General features: G+C 48.9%; 1 protein-coding gene and 1 long non-coding RNA gene across 2 annotated transcripts; one reads left to right on the top strand and one right to left on the bottom strand.

Annotated features, from left to right (window-relative positions):
- Positions 1–31: 31 nt before the first annotated feature.
- On the top strand, positions 32–11,819 carry LOC102157356. Its single transcript, XR_005360540.1, has 2 exons — positions 32–229; positions 11,187–11,819. It is a non-coding gene; the product is annotated as an uncharacterized LOC102157356 (long non-coding RNA).
- A 1,045-nt stretch (positions 11,820–12,864) lies between these two features.
- Positions 12,865–13,872, bottom strand: CLDN3 (claudin 3). The gene is given in 1 exon segment (NM_001003088.1): positions 12,865–13,872. A coding segment is annotated over 1 exon segment (657 nt). The 5' UTR covers positions 13,665–13,872; the 3' UTR covers positions 12,865–13,007.
- Between the last annotated feature and the right edge of the window lie 4,838 nt (positions 13,873–18,710).

Raw genomic sequence — 18,710 nt, 5'->3', positions numbered from 1 at the left:
GGTCGCCATGGTGACAGGAGTGTGCCAGGGGAGGTCAGCAGGGCAAATTCCTGCCTGCTGGCCGGGCGGGGCCGAGGTGTCAGTCGTGCGGGGGCGGGGCTCCCAGGAGACCCCTGCTCGTGTCCCGAGGGGGGCCCCTGGGTGCTTCCCTGCCCAGCCTCGACCTGCGCTGGCCGCTCGGTCTTCTCTGATTTCGATCCTGCGTCTTTGAAGCTGCGGTGAATTCCACGTACATTATCTTTGTCTAATCCCTACTGCAGCCTTTCCCACAGGGGCATGGTAATCCCCGTGTCTCCCCCAGACTCACCGAGCACTTCCAGTAGCGGACTGTGTGGAGGTTTTTTTTTTTTTTTTTTTTTTTTCCTGCAAAGCATGTGGGGAGGCTCCCGGGGTCATGGATAGAAAGCAGGGAGTGCACAGGGTCATCCTGTAGCTCCGGTGTCCAGAGCACCTGTGGGGCCCCTCTCTGCCACCTCCAGCTTCCTCATAACCCCTCCCCTCTAAGCTTCCCTGGCCACACACCTTCATGTCCTGCTTCCCTCCACTCACTCCTCTGCTCCAGAAAGGCCCACAGGTCCTGCTAGCTGCAACCCTGTCAACTTTTTTCCTACCTCCAGAACCATATGTACACTGTACCCCTGGTTAAAGCCTCCTCACAAGCACAGATTCGTAGAATAGTGGGGTGAGGGGTCGAGCTGCGGAGGGAGTCTATGTATTTTGAAACCCAGCAACCTCCATTCTCCTGAAAAAAACACCAGCCTGCAGGGCATATTCCAGTTCCCTACCCTGACTGCATTTTGCAGCCTTTATTTATTGAGTACCTACTATATGCTAGGCAATAGGGATGCAAGGATGAGCCCAGATCTGCTCACAGACCTGACAGTCTGGTGGGGAGAATACTAATGGACGTGTAATCGCACACCCAGTAAATATGCAAAGGAAGGTGGACATAAAAAGGAGGAATCCAGCTGGCCCTGGGATCGGATAGGGCAGCTGCACAGAAGTGATGCTTGAATGGAGGCTGAGAGGATGAGGAGGAGCGGGGCGGCAAAGGGCTTACAGCAGAGGAGGAAAGGTGTTTCAGAAGTGGGAACACCACGCGCAATGGCAGAGGCATCCCCTCTCCCAAGGCAGAATCCTAGGAGTTGTTCTAGATGTGCCTTCCTTACCTCCCTCTCCCCTACCCAATCCCTCACCTAGTTCTTATGGATTTTTATCTTCCAAATAACTCTGATATCCATCCTCTCCCAACCAAATTCACAACCCCATCCCTCTTCGGGGTAGCCGACTCTTCAGTGGACTTGTCCATTTTGGCCTTTCTAGTCACCTCTCCACATGGTGGTCACCCTGATCTTTCCCAAGCATATAATGTATTTCTATGTTAATCTAGTTGATTCCTTCCTACATTTTCCTACTTTTCTGTGCTCATTGCCTCTGGGGATGCATAATGGCTGACCCAAGAGTAGAAAAGCTGGTTTGTGTGTTTCAAAAGCTGAAGCCCTTAGGGGAAGGGAATTCCTCTGCCGAGACAGGAGCTTGGCCCAGAATGGGAGAGGGGGAAGTCTGCCATCTGCTTCTGGGCAGGCTCCCCAGAGAAGAAACAGCTCATGGATCTAAAGTCAGGCAGGATGGGAGGCAGGCAGATTGCAGCATTTCCCCTGGTTCCAAGCTCAAAGCAGACACAGTATGAGGCATAGGACTGAAGGCGCTATTGAACCAAGATGACAGTGTCTTAGCAGTGATCGCTGTTGCCTGAGGGCTGGATACTGTCCAACCTGCCCCTCTTTCAGCCACTACCACCCCCCCCATCCCCAGCAAATTTGGCTGTGCTGAATATCCTAGAATTGTGGCCTGAACTCAGGAGGACTGAAGTTCAACTTGTCTTCAACTGCCCGGGCAGAACAGAGCATCACAGAAATCATGGCATTGTGTGTCTAAGTTCATAGACTGACTTTCATAATTGTGATAATGCCCTGCACATCTGTCCACAACCAACTCTTTTTAAATCAATAGTCCAATAATTCATTTAACAAATATTTACCGAGCACGTGCTAATGCCAAGTATGATTTTTTTAAAGGATTTTACTTATTTATTTAGAGAGAGAGAGAATGTGAGCAGGTGTGAGCACAGAGCCCAACGTGGGGCTCGATCCCACGACCCCAAGATCATGACCTGAGCCAAAATCAAGAGTCAGATGCTTAACCTACTGAGCCACCCAGGCTCCCTGAATTTTGTTTTTAATGCCAAGTATGAATTTTATTTTATTTTATTTTATTTTATTTTATTTTATTTTATTATTTTATTTTATTTTATTTTATTTTATTTTATTTTATTTTATTTTATTTTATTTTATTTTATTTTATTTATTTTTTTTTTGCCAAGTATGAACTTTAAAGCTAGGGATAGGGCAATTATGTGGCCCTGTTCCTCAAGCAACACAAAAAACCCAAACCCCAAGTCCTCTGCTTTTCTATTCTCCAGTGGGGGAGACAGTCTGTAAACAAACAAATATGAAAGTTCTGCGAGAAGAATGCTGTGTTTGCTAGTCATTAGGTTGGGAGATATTAAGTAGGGTGGTAGGAAAGGCTTCAGGTAAGGTGACATCTGAAGGATAAAAAGGAGGCAGTCATATAAACACTGGGAGAAAGTGTTCTAGGCAGAGGTAATAGTATATGCAAAGGCCCTGAGGTGCACAGAGGAAGCAAGGGGAGAAAGGCAAGAGGTAGGCTGGTGTTAGTCCAGGCAGGGGGATAAAATGGGACCCCTCTATACCTATCACTCAGCTTCAACAATGATCAACTCAAGATCAGTCTTGTTTTGGTCTTTATTCTAAGCAAAATGAGAGCTAGGGAAGGGTTTAAGGAGGGAGAGACATGCATTTTTATAGGACTGTCTGGAGGTAGAGAAAGGTAGTTATGAGATATGTTTTGGAGTTACAATCAGCAGGATTTGATGAAGAATTGGATGATGGGTAGAAAGGAAGATAGTGAGAGAAAGGAAGGAGTTGAAGGCAAGTCCCAGGTTTCTGGACACACCACATGGGTAATTGTGCAATTTACTGAGCTGGGCAAGGCTGGTGAGGAAATCCACCCCCCTCCCCAAAAGGCACTAGTAGGGAGGGACAATCTAGAGTTGTACCTGATGTGTGTTAAGTTCGAGAGGCCCATGAGATATCATAATAGTCAACGTTTATTGAGTGCTTAACATGTGCCAAACACTGTTCTAAGTGCTTTATGTCTATGGACAGATTTCATCCTCATAAGCGCTGTATTATTTATTGATCCTCTTTAGAGCTAAGAGCATTGAGCCACAGAGAGGCTAATTAACTGCCCAGCATCACAAAGCTTGGATGCTGCGAGGCCAGGATCGGGCCAGGATCCAATCCCAAGTGGTGGGCTCTGGGGGCCACGCTGTTGTTAAACCACCGTGCTCCACCACCTCCACTGAGAAGGCAGCAGGATGCCTGCGTGGGGAGCGTGGAGGACAGGTCGGGCAGCGGGAGGGTGGTAAAACCCTGGGAATGGGTGAGACTGTCAAAGGGTGGAAAGCACATCACAGAAGAGAAGGGGGCCCAGGAAGAAAGAATAGTGGGAGGAGGAAGGCTTGGGGAGGGAGGTGTCACAAAGGGCAGGGGACTGAGGTTTTCTGAGGAGGAGGGAGCAATCACCTATGTCAAAAGTTGCTGAGAGTAAGCTCCAGAGAGAAAAGTGACCGTTGGCCATGGCAACCTGGAGTCCACTGGGGACCTTGCCAGGAGCGGCTTGGAGTGGTGACAGAGTGGGGGCAGGAGCAGACAGGAGAGGCTGATTGGCATGTGGGAGGGGAGGAGGAAGCAAAATCAGGAGTTAGCAGAGAAATGAGGTGGCCTTTGTTTAGAGATGTGAAGTCAAGAAAACTTTTTCTTTTTTTTTTGCAAGAGAAAGAAGGTATTTCTGAGGGATATTTTTGTCAATGCAGATCTACCTTTTTTTTTTTTTTTTTACTTTTTTTTGTGAAAATTTTTAAACATATGTGAAGGGGGATAAAGTGGATCCCCCTGTGCCTATCAGCCATTTTCAACCACGATCAACTCAAGATCAATTTTGTTTCATCTATAGCCCATGTATGTGTTCTCCCACCTGCACATGATTTTTTTAAAAGCTTTTATTTATTTATTCATGAGAGACACAGGGAGAGAAAAGCAGAGACACAGGCTGAGGGGAGAAGCAGGCTACTCGCAGGGAGCCCGATGTGGGACTCGATCTTGGATTCCCGGATCACGCCCTGGGCCAAAGGCAGATGCTCAACTGCTGAGCCACCCAGGCGTCCCGTGCACATGATTTTGAACTAAATCTCACGCTCATACCATTAAATCTGTGAATATTTCAGTATGTTTCTCTGGAAGCTAAGGGCTTTTTTCATTTGTTTTTAAACATAAACCACCATACCATTTACATACTTTAAGAAGTCATAATTCCTTAAGATTATCAATTATCTACTCAGTGTTCCAATGTTGAATTTCTCATACATGCCATCAACTTTAAGAGTTTGAATCAGAAATCGATGAAGGGCCACAATTGTGATTGCCTGATATATCTTTAAGTCACTTTTGATATATAGGTTCCCCTCCATCTCAATTTTTTCCTTGAAAAAAAGTCTTTTTTGTTATTGAAGAGCCCAGTTGCTGTTTTGCTGACCTCTGTGGTACTGTGCTCCTCTTTAGCAAGCCCTGTAAATTGATAGTGGATATAGAAGGTTGATGAGATTCATATTTTATTTATTTGTTTATTTTTCTGCAAGATTACCTCACAAGAGACATTGTACTTGATTTTTTTTTTTTTTTTTTTTTTTTTATGGCAGCCCAGTTGTACTGGTTAGGACATCTTTGGCTGGAAACCCCAAGTTGGGGATCCCTGGGTGGCGCAGCGGTTTGGCGCCTGCCTTTGGCCCAGGGCGCAATCCTGGAGACCTGGAATCGAATCCCACGTCAGGCTCCCCGTGCATGGAGCCTGCTTCTCCCTCTGCCTGTGTCTCTGCCTCTCTCCCTCTCTCACTGTGTGCCTATCATAAATAAATAAAAATTAAAAAAAAAACAAAACCCAAGTCAAATTGACTTACGCAATAGGAAAAGCTACATCTTGCCTTTTTGTGACTGGTTTATTGACTGAGCATAATGTCCTCAAGGTTCATCCATGTTGCAGTAGGTGTCAGAATTTCTTTCCTTTTTAAGACTGAATCACATTCCATCGCATGGATAGGCCACGTTTTGCTATCCATTTACCCCTACATGGACATTTGCATTGCTTCTACTCCTTGGCTATTGTGAATAGTGCTATGAACAAGGGTATGCAAACATGTCTTTGAGGCCCCGCTTTTAATTCTTTTCAGTAAATACCCAGAAGTAGAATTGTTTGATCACATGGTAGTTCTATTTTTAATTTAAAATTTTAATTTATATTATTTCCTTAGCTTTTATTTTTTTGAGGAGCCACAATATTGCTTTCCACAGCAGCTCTACCAATTTACCTTTCCAACAGTGCACAAGGGTCCTAATTTCTCCACATCTTCAACAACAGTTTTTATTCTTCCTTCCTTTCTCTCTTTCTATAGTAGCCTTTTTTTTTTTTTTTTTTTAAGTAAGCTCTATACCCAGTGTGGAGTCCAACAGCGCTTGATCTCATTCATGACCCTGAGATCAAGATCTGAGCTGAGATCAAGAGTCAGATGCTTAACCTACTGAGCCACCCAGGTGCCCCATATTAGCCATCTTAATGGGAGTGAAATGGTATCTCATTGTGATTTTGATATTCATTTCCCTAATTATTAGTACTGTTGAGCATCTTTTCATATATGCTTGTTGGCCATTCATAGATCTTCTTTGGAAAAATGTCTGTCCACATCTTTTGCCTGTTTTTGAATTGATTCTTTTTGTAGGTGTTGAATTTTAGGAGTTCTCTATATACTTTGGATATTTATCCCTTAGCAGCTGATATGATTTGCAAATATTTTCTTCCATTGTGTGTGTTATTTTCTCATTCTGTTGATAGTATCCTCTGATGCACAAAGTTTTAAATTTTCATCCGGTCTAATTTGCTATTTTTTTTCTTTTGTTCCTGTGCATTTGGTGTTACCGCCAAGATATTGGTGCCAAGTCCAATGTTGTAAAGCTTTTGCAGTGTGTTTTCTTCAAGAGTTTTATAGGCTTAGCTTTTTTTTTTTTTAAGATTTTATTTATTTATTCATGAGAGACACAGAAAGAGAGGCAGAGACATAGGCTGAGGGAGGAGAAGTAGGCTCCATGCAAGGAGCCCAATGAGGGACTCTATCACGGGAATCAGGGATCAGGCCCTGAGCCAAAGGCAGACGCTCAACCGCTGAGCCACCCAGGCATCCCGAGAGTCTTGTTTTTTTGTTTTTTGTTTTTTAAAGATTTTATTTATTTGAGAGAGAGAGAGCGAGCGAGCGAGAGAGCAAGCAGGGTGGGGGGAGAGGCAGAGGGAGAGGGAGAAGGAGACTCCCTACTAAGCAGGGAGCCTGATGTGTGGCTCCATCCCAGGATCTTAGGATCATGACCTGAGCTGAATCCAGGTGCTTAACTGACTAAGTCACCCAGGAGCCCCAAGTAGGCTTAGTTCTTATGTGTAGGCCTTTGATCTATTTTGAGTTAATTTCTGTGTAGTATTATATAAAGGTCTACCTTCATCTTCTGCATGAAGATATCCAGTTTTCTTAGCACCATTTATGGAAAAGAGTGTTCTTTCTCTATTAAGTGTTCTTGGCACCTTTGTGGAAATCATTTGACCACATATGTGACCGTTTATTTATGGGTTCTCTGATTCTGTTTCATTGTTCTGTTTGTCTTTATGCCAGTACCATACTGTTTCGATTACTATAGCCTTGTGATATGGTTTCAAATCTACATGTGTGGGTCCTTCAACTTTGTTCTTTTGGCACCCTGGATATGAACCTTGTCTCTCATTTACTGAGCATCAGTGCCATGCTGGCATTAGGTTAAGCTTGGGGCATTCAAAGGTGAACATGTGCTTAGGGTGCCTTCCCAGCAGAGCTAATGTTTTAGAGGCAGGGGAAAGACAAAATGAAGAAGTAATTCTGGGAGGCAGCATGCAGGTTAGTGTGGTCTTCGTGAACTTCCACCATGGTATGTTGTGGCCACTGCCAAAATGCAGAAGGCGATGGTGTAACTCATCTTTAGATCCTTCAGATTTAGCTGTGGCTTTATGAGCAAGTGAACATGTGTGTAGAGGGCTGTATCATTGGTTTTGATGAGTCTCTGCACCTCATGTTAGCTGATGCAGAAGAGATTCATTCTAAAACAAAGTCAAGAAAACAAGTGGGTTGAATCATGCTAAAGGGAGAGCATATTACTCTGTTCCAAAGTGTCTTTCAGTTGAAATGGTCAATGAAGTGAGAAATTGTTAAGAAGATAATGCAGGGGTTTTTTTGTTTGTTTTTGTTTTTAGATGTACTTTGTTGAGAGTGTAGTTCTGAAACATTTATTCATATTGGTGGTTTGTTTATTTGTTTGTTTGAAGTATGATCCATGCCACACGGGCTTAAACTCATGATCCTGAGATCAAGACCTGAGCTGAGATCAAGAGTTGGATGCTTAACCAACGGAGTCACCCAGGCCCCCCGGTCATATTGTTCTGATTATGCTTATGTTATTACCAGATGACAAGAAATGCTGTGGGATTGTTTAAAAGGGGGAAGTGATTCTGGTCCAGACAAATGCCATGATGGAGTCCTGGAGGGACAGCACTCTGTAGGAACAGGCTGGCTGACAGGGAAGCTTCCCTCAGCAAAGACACAAAATGACCTCTAAGCTTGCCAGGAGGGGTGAGGTAAGGGTGGGGAAATTGCCAAGAACAGAGACGGAGCTTGTAGTGAGGCCCAGGGCCCAGAGAGGGCAGGGTTCATGCAGAATTGAAGGGTGTCTGGAGGAGTTGGTCCTAGGTAGTTGGGCTGGGGAGGAGAGGAGACAATATGGAGGTGACCATGGCTCTACCTCTGGAGGAGCTCTTGAGGCATGCCATGGGGTCTGGATGGGATCCTAAGAGCCATACAGGGGTAGGGAACTGGAAGGATTTTCCGATGTTGTCAGATTCAGGACTTTGTCACACAAGTAGTTACTTGGCTATGCTGAGGTGAGTGGCTTGGAGAGGGACATAGCCAGGTTGGGGTGTGGAGAGGGAGCCTGGAGGCAGGAGAGCCTCTGGAGGCTGTTCCTGAACGATGGTGGCCTGGTTGGACTCATGGCAGCAAGTGGGGAAGAAGACAGGTGGGTACTTCTTGAAAATGACCAGGCTGACAGATGAGGAGCTGGTAATTGGCAGGACATGGCAGGGCCTGCAGCCTACTCCCATCAACTTGTGAGCCTTGGTGGTCTCATTTTGCAGTGCCCACCTTGCAGGGTTCTCTTGGGGATCAAGTAGAGCAGCGACAGTATCACCTCTTTTAACAGATGAGAGTGCGATGTGGCCGGTGACTTGCCCAAGGGCGCTCAGTGAGCACTGAGCAGTACTCTTGCTCTCTTTTACCTGCTCTGGAGAGCATACTGGTCTTGGCACAGATGACCTTTAATGGAGCCCTGGTAGGGAGGGAGAAGGAACGTACTGTCTGTTCTTCCAGGCCTGCCACAGACCTTGAGGGAGCCACAATAAATGCTGTGTTTGTTTGATAAAGCACTTGGCTTTTGGTCTGAGCAGGAGGAAGAGCTAGAACAGGTGTGGCTAGAGCAGGGCAGCCTGAGGCACAACAGTAGGAGGGGGAGTGGGACAGAGCCCCAGGCCCTGGCAGGGGTGTCGGGGCTGTGGATTTTGAAGAAACCCAGAATGTTCTCACAACCCAGCCAGCCATTGCCCTCATGTTCCCAGGCTCCTGCCTGGCTGAAGAAACCAAAACATTCACAGTACCACCTCACATTAGTTGAGGTTCTAGTGCATGCCAGGTCCTGTTGTGTACCTAGCATGGGGCCAGGCACGAAAGCACACAGGTGTGCCTTCTTTCCACAAAGGGGTGCTGGCCTATGCCCGGAGCTCCAGACAGAAGCTCAGGACAGTGCCCCTGACCTTGGAGGATGACCTCCTGGTGGAGAAGTCTGACGAGAAACAAAACCACATAGTGCTGTGATGGGGTGGGAATAGGCTGCACAGGAACTCAGACGATGGCTCAGCTAAACCTCAACATGGCCTCATGCTATTACCACACCCATTTTGTAGATGAAGAAGCCGAGGCTCAGAGGCTCAGAGGATCAGAGGAGTGAACTGCCCTGCTCACCCAGTCAGTTTGGTTCTAATTTTCTTCAGCAGGGGGTGATAAGGATAAACATGGGGATGGAGAAGACAAGTTAGGGGGCCCTGATGGATCATCTGGTTCAACCCCCCTGTTGCAATGGTGGAGAAACTGACACCCGGAAGGGGAAGACAAGTGCTCAGAGTCACATAGGAAAAGGGACGATCTAGAAACCACAGACTCCCAGTTCGGGCTGTTCCTTCACACCAAATGCCTGTCTCTCCTCCCGCCCCCGCTGAAGTCTTCCTGGATCCCTCCTGTGAGACTCTCTTCAGCTGGTGGTCTGTTTGCTTCAAGTGCCACCACCCTCTTTGGATCCTAAACTCCAAAAAGTATAAAAACAGGTTGAGTTAGGACAGACCCAGAAGCCAGGCAAGGGTGTGTGTACATGTGGTTGGGGGAGCATTGGATGGGGTAGGATACCTCACTATACCCAGGAGGCCCCAGGGGAGCCCAGATTCGGGGAGACACCAGAGAGCCAGGGGAGGGGCTGACCCACCCAAGGGTCTGTCTCCCTTTTCCGCTAAAATCCTCTGGCTGGGGTGGTCCTGGAGGGTGGGCTGCAGTGGGCAGGCTGACCGCAGGCCCCAGCTGCAGCTCTGCCCTAGTGTGGCCAGGAGACATTATGCTCAGGCTGCCTTCTGGAAGCTGGTGGTGAATGAATAATCTTGCTCCTACCTGCAGGGCTCTCTGGGACAGAGAAGTCACTCAGTGCCCCTCACTTCTGACTTGGCCCAACCGGACACTCCCCTGGCATTCCCCTGGCCAGAGACTGTGGAGGTTTAGGGCAGATGCAACCCCTTTAGCTCTTCGGTACTCCCCTGCCCAGTTCCATCCCAGATGAGCCCAGAGAAACTTCTCTCACTTCCTATTGCCAAATCTGCTCCCTCTCTGACCCTTTTCCCATTGAGCCCCCCATTGAGCCCCTCCCTCTCACGGGGCCCCCTCCCCTCACTGAGACCCCTTCTGAGTCCTCCCCCTTTCCAGAGCCCACATCCCCTTTCTCCAGGTCTCCCTAGGATCGCTTCATCATTTCCTCCTCTTCAGATTCAAGGTCACTCTCCCCTTTTCTTCCCCCTGCCCCCAGGCTAGAAGAGTGGTTCCCCCAAAGCTAATCAAAGCCCCAACCCCAACCCCTCGTCCTTTCCTGGAATCTTACAGAGAATGACCTAAAGCTGGGATGTTCTTACTATTCATAGTAATTTCCTTTCTCTTCTTTGGGTCATAAAGGGTGAAAACGTGTCAGTATTTCTTAACTAAGGAATTTGGGGGGGAGCTGAGTGGAGGAGCATTCTACTGAAAAGTCTGGCAACCCCTGGGACCTTTTGCTTTAGCTTTGCTGCAGGCAAAGAAGTTTGAGATACAATAACTATTTCGAAATAATCCCAAATCTCTCCAATCCCAAATACCTGTCCCTTCTCGCTCCCTGTCAATTTGCTAACTTGGCCTAGATTCCCCTCCCCCCTTTTAAAAGTTTTTATTTACTTATTCATGAGAGACACACACACACACACACAGAAGGCAGAGACACAAGCAGAGGGAGAAGCAGGCTCCATGCAGGGAGCCTGATGTGGGACTCCATCCCTGGACTCCAGGATCATGCCCTGAGCCAAAGGCAGACGCTCAACTGCTGAGCCACCCAGGCGTCCCTAGATTCCCTTTTTAAGCAAAGCTCTTGGACACATGGTGTCAACATGCTCTGATATTACTTTTCATCTCCACTTACTTTTCTGCTTGCCACACACCTCTTGCCCAGGCCACCAGGGATCACCTTGCTGCTTTGAATCCCAGGGCTACTCCTTAGGCCTTGTCCGGCCTGACCACTTCCACAACCTTGGACACCCTTACCAACGCCCATCTCTTGAAACCCTTTTTTTTCCTCTTTTGTTTCTAGACTGACCTCATCTACTCTCCTGGTTTCGGGTGCCACCTGTGTGCTAATAACAGTCATGTTTACGACTCCTGAGTCCCAGCTCTCTCTATACGTTCTGCCACTTCCTGGAAGTCTCTGCCTGGAGGTCCCCCAGGCATGCCAAACTCTGTGCATTCAAAAAAAAAAAAAACAAAAAAAAAAAACAAAAAAAAAAACAAAAACAAAACAAAACAAAAAAACCCAAAACCTAACACGTCATCTTGCCCCAATAACCTGGTCTCCTGTTTTGGTAAATGGCACTGCCATTCAATCAGTGACCTAGGGCAGAAAATTGGAGTTACCCTAATTTTTTCCCTCTCCCTCACCCCATATATCCAAATACTTCTCAAGCCCTGCTCCCTTGCTTCCTCACAGGCCCGGTCAAGCTGCATGCCCGGCCCCACTGCCCCTGCTGTGTTTCTGGCTGCACCATCTCAATAGAGATGGCTGCGGAGCCTCTTAGATGGTATCCCCACCTTCATCTCCCTCCTTGAATCCCACTTCCTCTGGAGTGTGCTGGAGACAATATTTTAGAGCATAAATCTGACCAGGTATCTCCTTCCATGACTCCCAAAACACTGGAATAAAGTCCAAAGTTTGTAATTCTGCACATGAGACTCCATGACTTGGCTTCCTCTGGGCCCCTGGGCCTTATCCCACTCTCTCTCACACCTTGCTGTCTGTCCAGCCTTAAGGGATCACTTTTCCCTGGACTGGGGTACAGGCCCCCTTTCCTTCTGCTTAAACCTCCTGCTTGTCTCCCAGACACAAGTGCTTCCAAGCCTCATTAAACTCAAGCCCTAGAGTGCCGCCAGAGGGTCCCGAATCCTCTCTCTCTCTCTGTCTCTCCTGGTCCAGGGAAGGGAATGAGGGCCCTTTCTCATCTCTAGGGGAGAAGATCCTGCCCAGCTTTACTCTTGATGCTGTGTTTTAGGAACACAATAGGACGTTTTGTTCTCTTCCAAATATGAAATCATCCCACTGAATGCGCTCTTTCACAGGCACAGGGAAGATTCGCTGTTCCGCGGCACCGGGGAGGACTCCGAGGACAAACCCAGGTGGCACAGGCTAGAGACAAGGGCCCCGGACACACTATTCCCACCTCCCCCACGCCTTGGTCCACCGAGCGCGCTGTTAGCCATGCCCGGCTCTCCAGCTCGGGGCCTTCAACATCTGAATCCTCAGTGAGAAGGCCAGACGGCCACCTAGGGCGCACCGAGCCCTTTCCAACCCCACTTTCTCGGTTACCCAACCTCTGCCCTCTCTAAGCTTCATTCTGGGCAACGGGAGAGCAGAATCCAGCCAAGGCCAACCCTGGGTGGGGGTGGGGGGGTTGAGTGTGTGGGGTGTTCTGCAGGGAGGTTGGAGGCCCTGTCGGCCCTCAGGACAAGGAGGCGCCCGCAAATGCAAAACGAAAGGCTTTTATTGAAAAATATCAACTGGCCCTTTTCAAGACTGCCTGCCGGTCCCTGCCCAACGCGGGCTTTGGGGCCGCGGCCACCGACGGGGTTGGCGAGCAGCGGCGGCCACCCCAGCCTCGCGCTCCAGAGGAGCAAGGTTTCGTTGTCCGTGCGGGCTGGTCCTCCCACCCCCCGCGCCGTGGTCCCACTCCTGGCCCCGGGCCGGGGGTCGGGGGGGGGGCGGGAGGTTGCTTGCCGCTGGGGAAGGGGCCGCCGGGCTGGCCCCTCCCAGTCCCGTGGGAGAGCTCGGGGCGTCTGGAGTGGGTTGGTCTCCGAGAGAGGCTGCACGCCGGACAGGGGCGCTGTAGCTCGACGGGTGCTGGGGGCTCCCCGCCGCTGCCCCTCACACGTAGTCCTTGCGGTCGTAGGCTGTGCTGGTGCCGGGGCCGGCGGAGCGCGGCGCGGAGTAGACGATCTTGGTGGGCGCGTACTTCTTGTCGCGCGGCGGGCAGGAGCAGCAGAGCAGCGCGCCCCCCAGCAGCTGCAGAGCCGCGGCCGCCCAGCCCACGTACAGGCCCGCGCCCATCTCCCGCTTCTGCGCGTCCGGCACCAGCGGGTTGTAGAAGTCCCGGATGATGGTGTTGGCCGACCAGGACACCGGCACCAGGGTGAGCAAGGCGGCCAGCAGGAAGAGCACTCCCGCCACGATGGTGATCTTGGCCTTGGCCGTGTCGTCCTGCACGCAGTTGGTGCACTGGGCGCCCACGAGTGCCACGAGGAGCCCGAAGGCGGCCAGCAGGATGGACACGACGATGAGGGCGCGGGCCGCCTGCAGGTCCTGCGGCAGCGCCAGCAGCGAGTCGTACACCTTGCACTGCATCTGGCCGGTGCTCTGCACCACGCAGTTCATCCACAGGCCCTCCCAGGTGATCTGCGCCGTGATGATGCTGCTGCCGATGAAGGCCGTCACGCGCCACATGGGCAGCGCGCAGCACACGATGGTGCTCAGCCAGCCCAGCACGGCCAGCGACGTGCCCGCGATCTCCAGGCCCATGGACATGGCTGCCGCGCCAAAGCCGGCTCTGCCCGGCGGCTCAGGGTGCGGGGCGACGAGGGGCCGTGGCCGCTGGGCCTGGGCGGGAGCTGCCGCGCGCCGGCCGACCGATGCCTCGACGGACGGACGGAAGGACGGAGGCACCGACGGCGCGCGCTAACGGCTCCGTTCTGCCCGCTGGCGCCGGGGCAGCGCCTGCACCTGCCTGTGCTTTGTGGGCGGGCGGCGGCGACTGGGCTGGCCCGGGGCTGGGGCCGGTGTTTCTTAGATCCGAGCCCAGCGCTGCGGCGGGGGCGGGAGGGGCGGAGCCGCGTTTCCCGGCCTGGGGACAGTGACGTGGCCCCTCTTCCCACCTTTACCGAGAGCCCGGAGCCCAGGGAGGAAGGGCTGGGCGGGGAGGGGGGGCCGGGGGGCGGGGCCGGGGCCTGCCACCCCGCCCCTCGCTCCTCGTCGCCGACTGGTCACTAGCTAATTCCCCGGGGCTGGCAGGGGCCGGGTGCAAGTCACAGTCTGCTTGACGCTCCCCGACCCGCCGACCTGTTCGGCGCCCTCGGCACCGGCGGTGCGGGGAAGGGGGTCTCTGCCAGCCGGCTGGGATCCTGGGGGCCTGAAGGGCCCAGTGTGGGCGTGGCCGGGGCTGTTTCCGGAGTGGGCGGCCGCCCCCGGGGCTGCGCACCTGCTCCTCGGTCCCTCCGGCCTGGGCCGCGGCGGCAGCAGCACTAGCTGGCGCCCAGTTCGGACTTGATGCGGGCCCTGGAGGTCTGCGCCCAAAAGCCAGGGGCCCGCCTCTCCCCCACAAGGGCACCGGGAAGATGCCCCAAAGCAGTGCTCAACTCAAATTCACTTCCAGCCCTCCTGCAGCTCCCTCAGGTCTTACTCCTCGGTTGATCCTGGGTAACTTGAGCAGAGCTGCATTCCCCTCCCAGAAGTCCCTCCTCCTCGCTGATTCCCCTCCTGCAGAGCTTTGTCTTCCCTCCCTCTGGGCCAGAGTGAGTGCTGTGATCCACCTTAATGAAGGGGTGGTGAAAGGTTTGATCTAGACAAAAGTGGAAAATCCGAGATATTACTTGCAGTGCCCTTGCTCCTATTAACTTTAAAAGTAAAACTGCCAGTTATTTTACCAGCAAAAATGAGTTTATTCGAGAAAAGAGAATCGCAACCCAAGATGAGCAAACTTGCAGCAAAACCGCAGTCAAATCCAACAAACAAAGGAGAGGAACATTATTTTATGGAGAAGGAGGAAGTAGAGAGGGCTTGTTTTGAACAAAAGTCCATTAAAGGGGTGCTTGGGTGGTTCAGTTGGTTAAGTGTCTGTCTTGGGCTCAGGTCATGGTTCCAGGGTCCTGGGATTTAGATCCCCCCCCCCAAGCTCCCTGCTCAGCCTGCTTTTCCCTCTCCCCCCTGCCCGTGCTCTCTCTCTCTCAAATAAATAAAATATATTTTTTAAAAGTCCGTTAAAGAGAAGCAAGTGTTCAGGGTAATGATGATTTCTCATTGGCTGAGTGACAGGGGTGGTCGATTTTTTTTATAGAAGATGTAATATGTACATCTTACCTTTTGGGGACCTATAACTGATGATTCCGCCTTGTTGGGATTCTTCTGTTGGGGTCTGTAATTGACAATTCTTCCTGTAATTGATATGGAGCAGTAGGCTCCCCAACCAGCCTCCCTTTCCAGCATCCCAGGTACAATCCAGTGCGGTTTCTCTTCATTAACTTTCACATTTCCTTCTTTTAGATCAAGATCTTTCTTTGAAAGCATCAGTGATCAAGAGTCAGGTGTTTTGTACAAAGTGGCTTTGTCCCTCCATGCCTGGAAGGACCTTTTCTGGTTGTCATGTCCCACATTGGAAGGAAGATGCATAGCAGTTGGAAACCACTTAGGGCCACATATGAGTAACAAGGAGAGTAAGGAGGGGGAGCTCTCAGGTACTTCCCATCTGAAATCTGTATCTTCTCAAGGTTATGAGCATTGGAGGTCATCTTGAAGGGGTGAGCCAGCATCACCCTGTCGGATACATTGTTTTTATGAAAGATTGACAGGCAACAAGTACAAAATCAAAAGTAACACGACTATTTCAAACTATATGTTGGTTCTACATTGGGACCCTAGATCTGAAGGTAGCCAACTTAACATGTTTGTTGTCACTCGTTCCAATTTAGGGAAGAAAAGTTTCTCCCTATGAAGGCAAACCTGGACCATGGATGCCTCTGGGAAGTCACTGCTTACAGCAGCCATGAAAGCAGAATAGTAAATACTATAAAAGCATTATATTGGAAAGAACCAATCAAGTGCATTGGGAAGATACAGTGCAGGTATCAACACGAAGCAATATCTAATGTCTTTGCAGAGCAGCAACACATCAGGGACTTAAAAGTATATATATATATATATATATATATATATATATATATATATATAAAATTATCTCTGCACTCCTGGCTAGCTCAGTTAGAAGAGCATGCACCTTGTACTCTCAGGGTTTTGAATTTGAGCCCCATGTTGCATGTAGAGATTCCTTAAAAATCAAATCTTTAAAATAATTTTATTTAAATTCAATTAGCTAACACATAGTGTATTATTAGTTACAGAGGTAAAGTTCAGTGATTAAAAATAAAATATTTTTTTAAAGATTTTATTTATTAGAGAGAGAGCACAAGCAGGGGGAGCAGGAGAGGGAGAAGTAGACTCCTCACTGAGCAGGGAGCCTGATACAGGGCTCAGTCCCAGGACCCCTGGGATCATGACCTGAGTCGAAGACAGATGCCTAACCCACTGACTACCCATGTGCCCCTAAAAATAAAATATTAAAAAAAGGGGGGCACCTGGGTGGCTCAGTGGGTTAAGCCTCCAACTCTTGACCGGGCTTGGGCAGTGATCTTGGGGTCATGAGATCGAGGCCCATGTGAGGCTCCCTGCTCCATGGGGAATCTGCTGGAGAGTCTCTCCCTGTCTCTCTCTGCCCCTCCCTTCTGAAATAAATAAATAAATCTTTAAAAAATAAAAAAGAGAAATAAAAAATAATAAATAAAAATATTATTTCAAAAAATTGGGTTGAAAACAAATGTTATTAAATAATACAGTCTGTAAAGTTGTAAATTCAGAAACCGTGGATTTGAATAAGAATCCATCATCAGTTAACAGTTGGTTTTTATTTTTAAAAAATTATTTTATTTTTATTTATTATTTTTAAAAGATTTTATTTATTCATGAGAGACACACAGAGAGAGAGAGAGAGAGAGAGAGAGAGAGAGAGGGGCAGAGACACAGGCAGAGGGAGAAGCAAGCTCCATGCAGGGAGCCTGACTTGGGACTTGATCCCAGGTCTCCAGGATCACACCCTGGGCCGAAGGTGGCACTAAACTGCTGAGCCACCTGGGCTGCCCAAATTATTATTATTTTAAATAGTTTATCTTTTAAATTTTTAATTTTTTGCAGTTAATAGTTTGAAAGAAGGATTTTTATGAATTCTGAACCTTCTAAGCCTTCAGAAAAGGCAAGTGAAAAATTAGTTTGTCCTGGGATCTTGAGGCTCTTCCTGAAGACCCATAATCAAAAGAAGAGGTTCTCCCCTTTGCAAAGGATTGAGAAATGCAGGGAAAAGCATTTCCATTCCATGTAAAAGAGAAAAAGGCATACAGGCCTGGTCCGGACATCCTGGAAAAATTGTCTTGTCAGATGCCCTCTGCTTCAATTCTGGGAAATCTTTGCTTCCAGGTCACCAGATAATGTACAGGTCCCATCAGGGTTTGGTGCCTTTAATTTATGCATTTTTTAAAAAATATTTTATTTATTTATTCATGATAGTCACAGAGAGAGAGAGAGGCAGAGACACAGGCAGAGGGAGAAGCAGGCTCCATGCACCGGGGAGCCCGATGTGGGATTCGATCCCGGGTCTCCAGGATCGCGCCCTGGGCCAAAGGCAGGCGCCAAACCGCTGCGCCACCCAGGGATCCCGAATTTATGCATTTTTTAAAAGATTTTATCCATGTATTTGAGAGAGAGAGAGAGAGAGAGAGAGAAAGCAGGGGGAAGGAGAGGAACAAGCAGGCTCCATGCTAAGTGTGAAGCTTAACACAGGGCTCAATCCCATGACACTTGAAGACATGACCTGAGCCAAAATCAAGTCAGACCCTCAACCAACTGAGCCACCCAGGCACCCCAGGGTTTTGATGCTTTATTTAGATGCATCATGTGAATCCAAGAGCCTATTCCCTTGAGTTTGGCAGTCCCGGGGTTGGTTTGCAGTTTCTGATATGGGCCTTTCCAGCAAAGATGATGGGTCTTTCTGGAAGGACGAAGTCTCCAGGGTGCAAGGTGTGATACATAAGGGCATCGATCGTCTCCTGAGAGTGCACTGTGAAAAGATTGCCCTATCAAAGCATGGTCATTTTTAATAGAAAAATGACCTTAATTAGGCCTTTATATTATTAAAGTATATCTCCTTTTATCAACTGTGGGTCAAAGGAGGAAGAGGCTGAGTATTTTGGATGTTATCTTAAAGGGTGAGAGTCTGAGTTCCCAAGGGGGTGGATTTGAGATTTAGAAGATCAACAGCTTTAGGTCAAGATGTTTGGGGGGGTTTCTACATTTTTTTTCTTTTTAAGATTTTACTTATTTATTCATGAGAGACAGAGAGAGAGAGACAGAGACACAGGCAGAGGGAGAAGCAGGCTCCATGCAGGGAGCCCCATGTGGGACTCGATCCCGGGACTCTAGGATCACACCCTGGGCTGAAGGTTGCACTGAACCACTGAGCCATCTGGGTTGCCCCACCAATCAAGTCTTAATAGACCCTTTATTACATGCCACTAATCCTGAAGATTGAAAGCATAGAACTGGCCAAACAGCACAGACTTGTTAAAGCGCCTGACCAGTAAAATAGGTTCCCTGATCACTGTAATGTTTGAGAGGGGTTCCCAGGGAGTGATAATCTTTATTTTATTATTTTATTTTATTTTATTTTATTTTATTTTATTTTATTTTATTATTTTATTTATTTTTGAGCCTGGGTAGCTCAGTGGTTGGGTGCCTGCCTTCAGCTCTGGTCGT

Source organism: Canis lupus, chromosome 6 (genome assembly GCF_011100685.1).
Source record: "Canis lupus familiaris isolate Mischka breed German Shepherd chromosome 6, alternate assembly UU_Cfam_GSD_1.0, whole genome shotgun sequence".
Lineage (NCBI taxonomy): Eukaryota > Metazoa > Chordata > Mammalia > Carnivora > Canidae > Canis > Canis lupus.
Note: the sequence above shows the minus strand (reverse complement) of the source record. Positions and strands in the feature narration are given on the sequence as shown.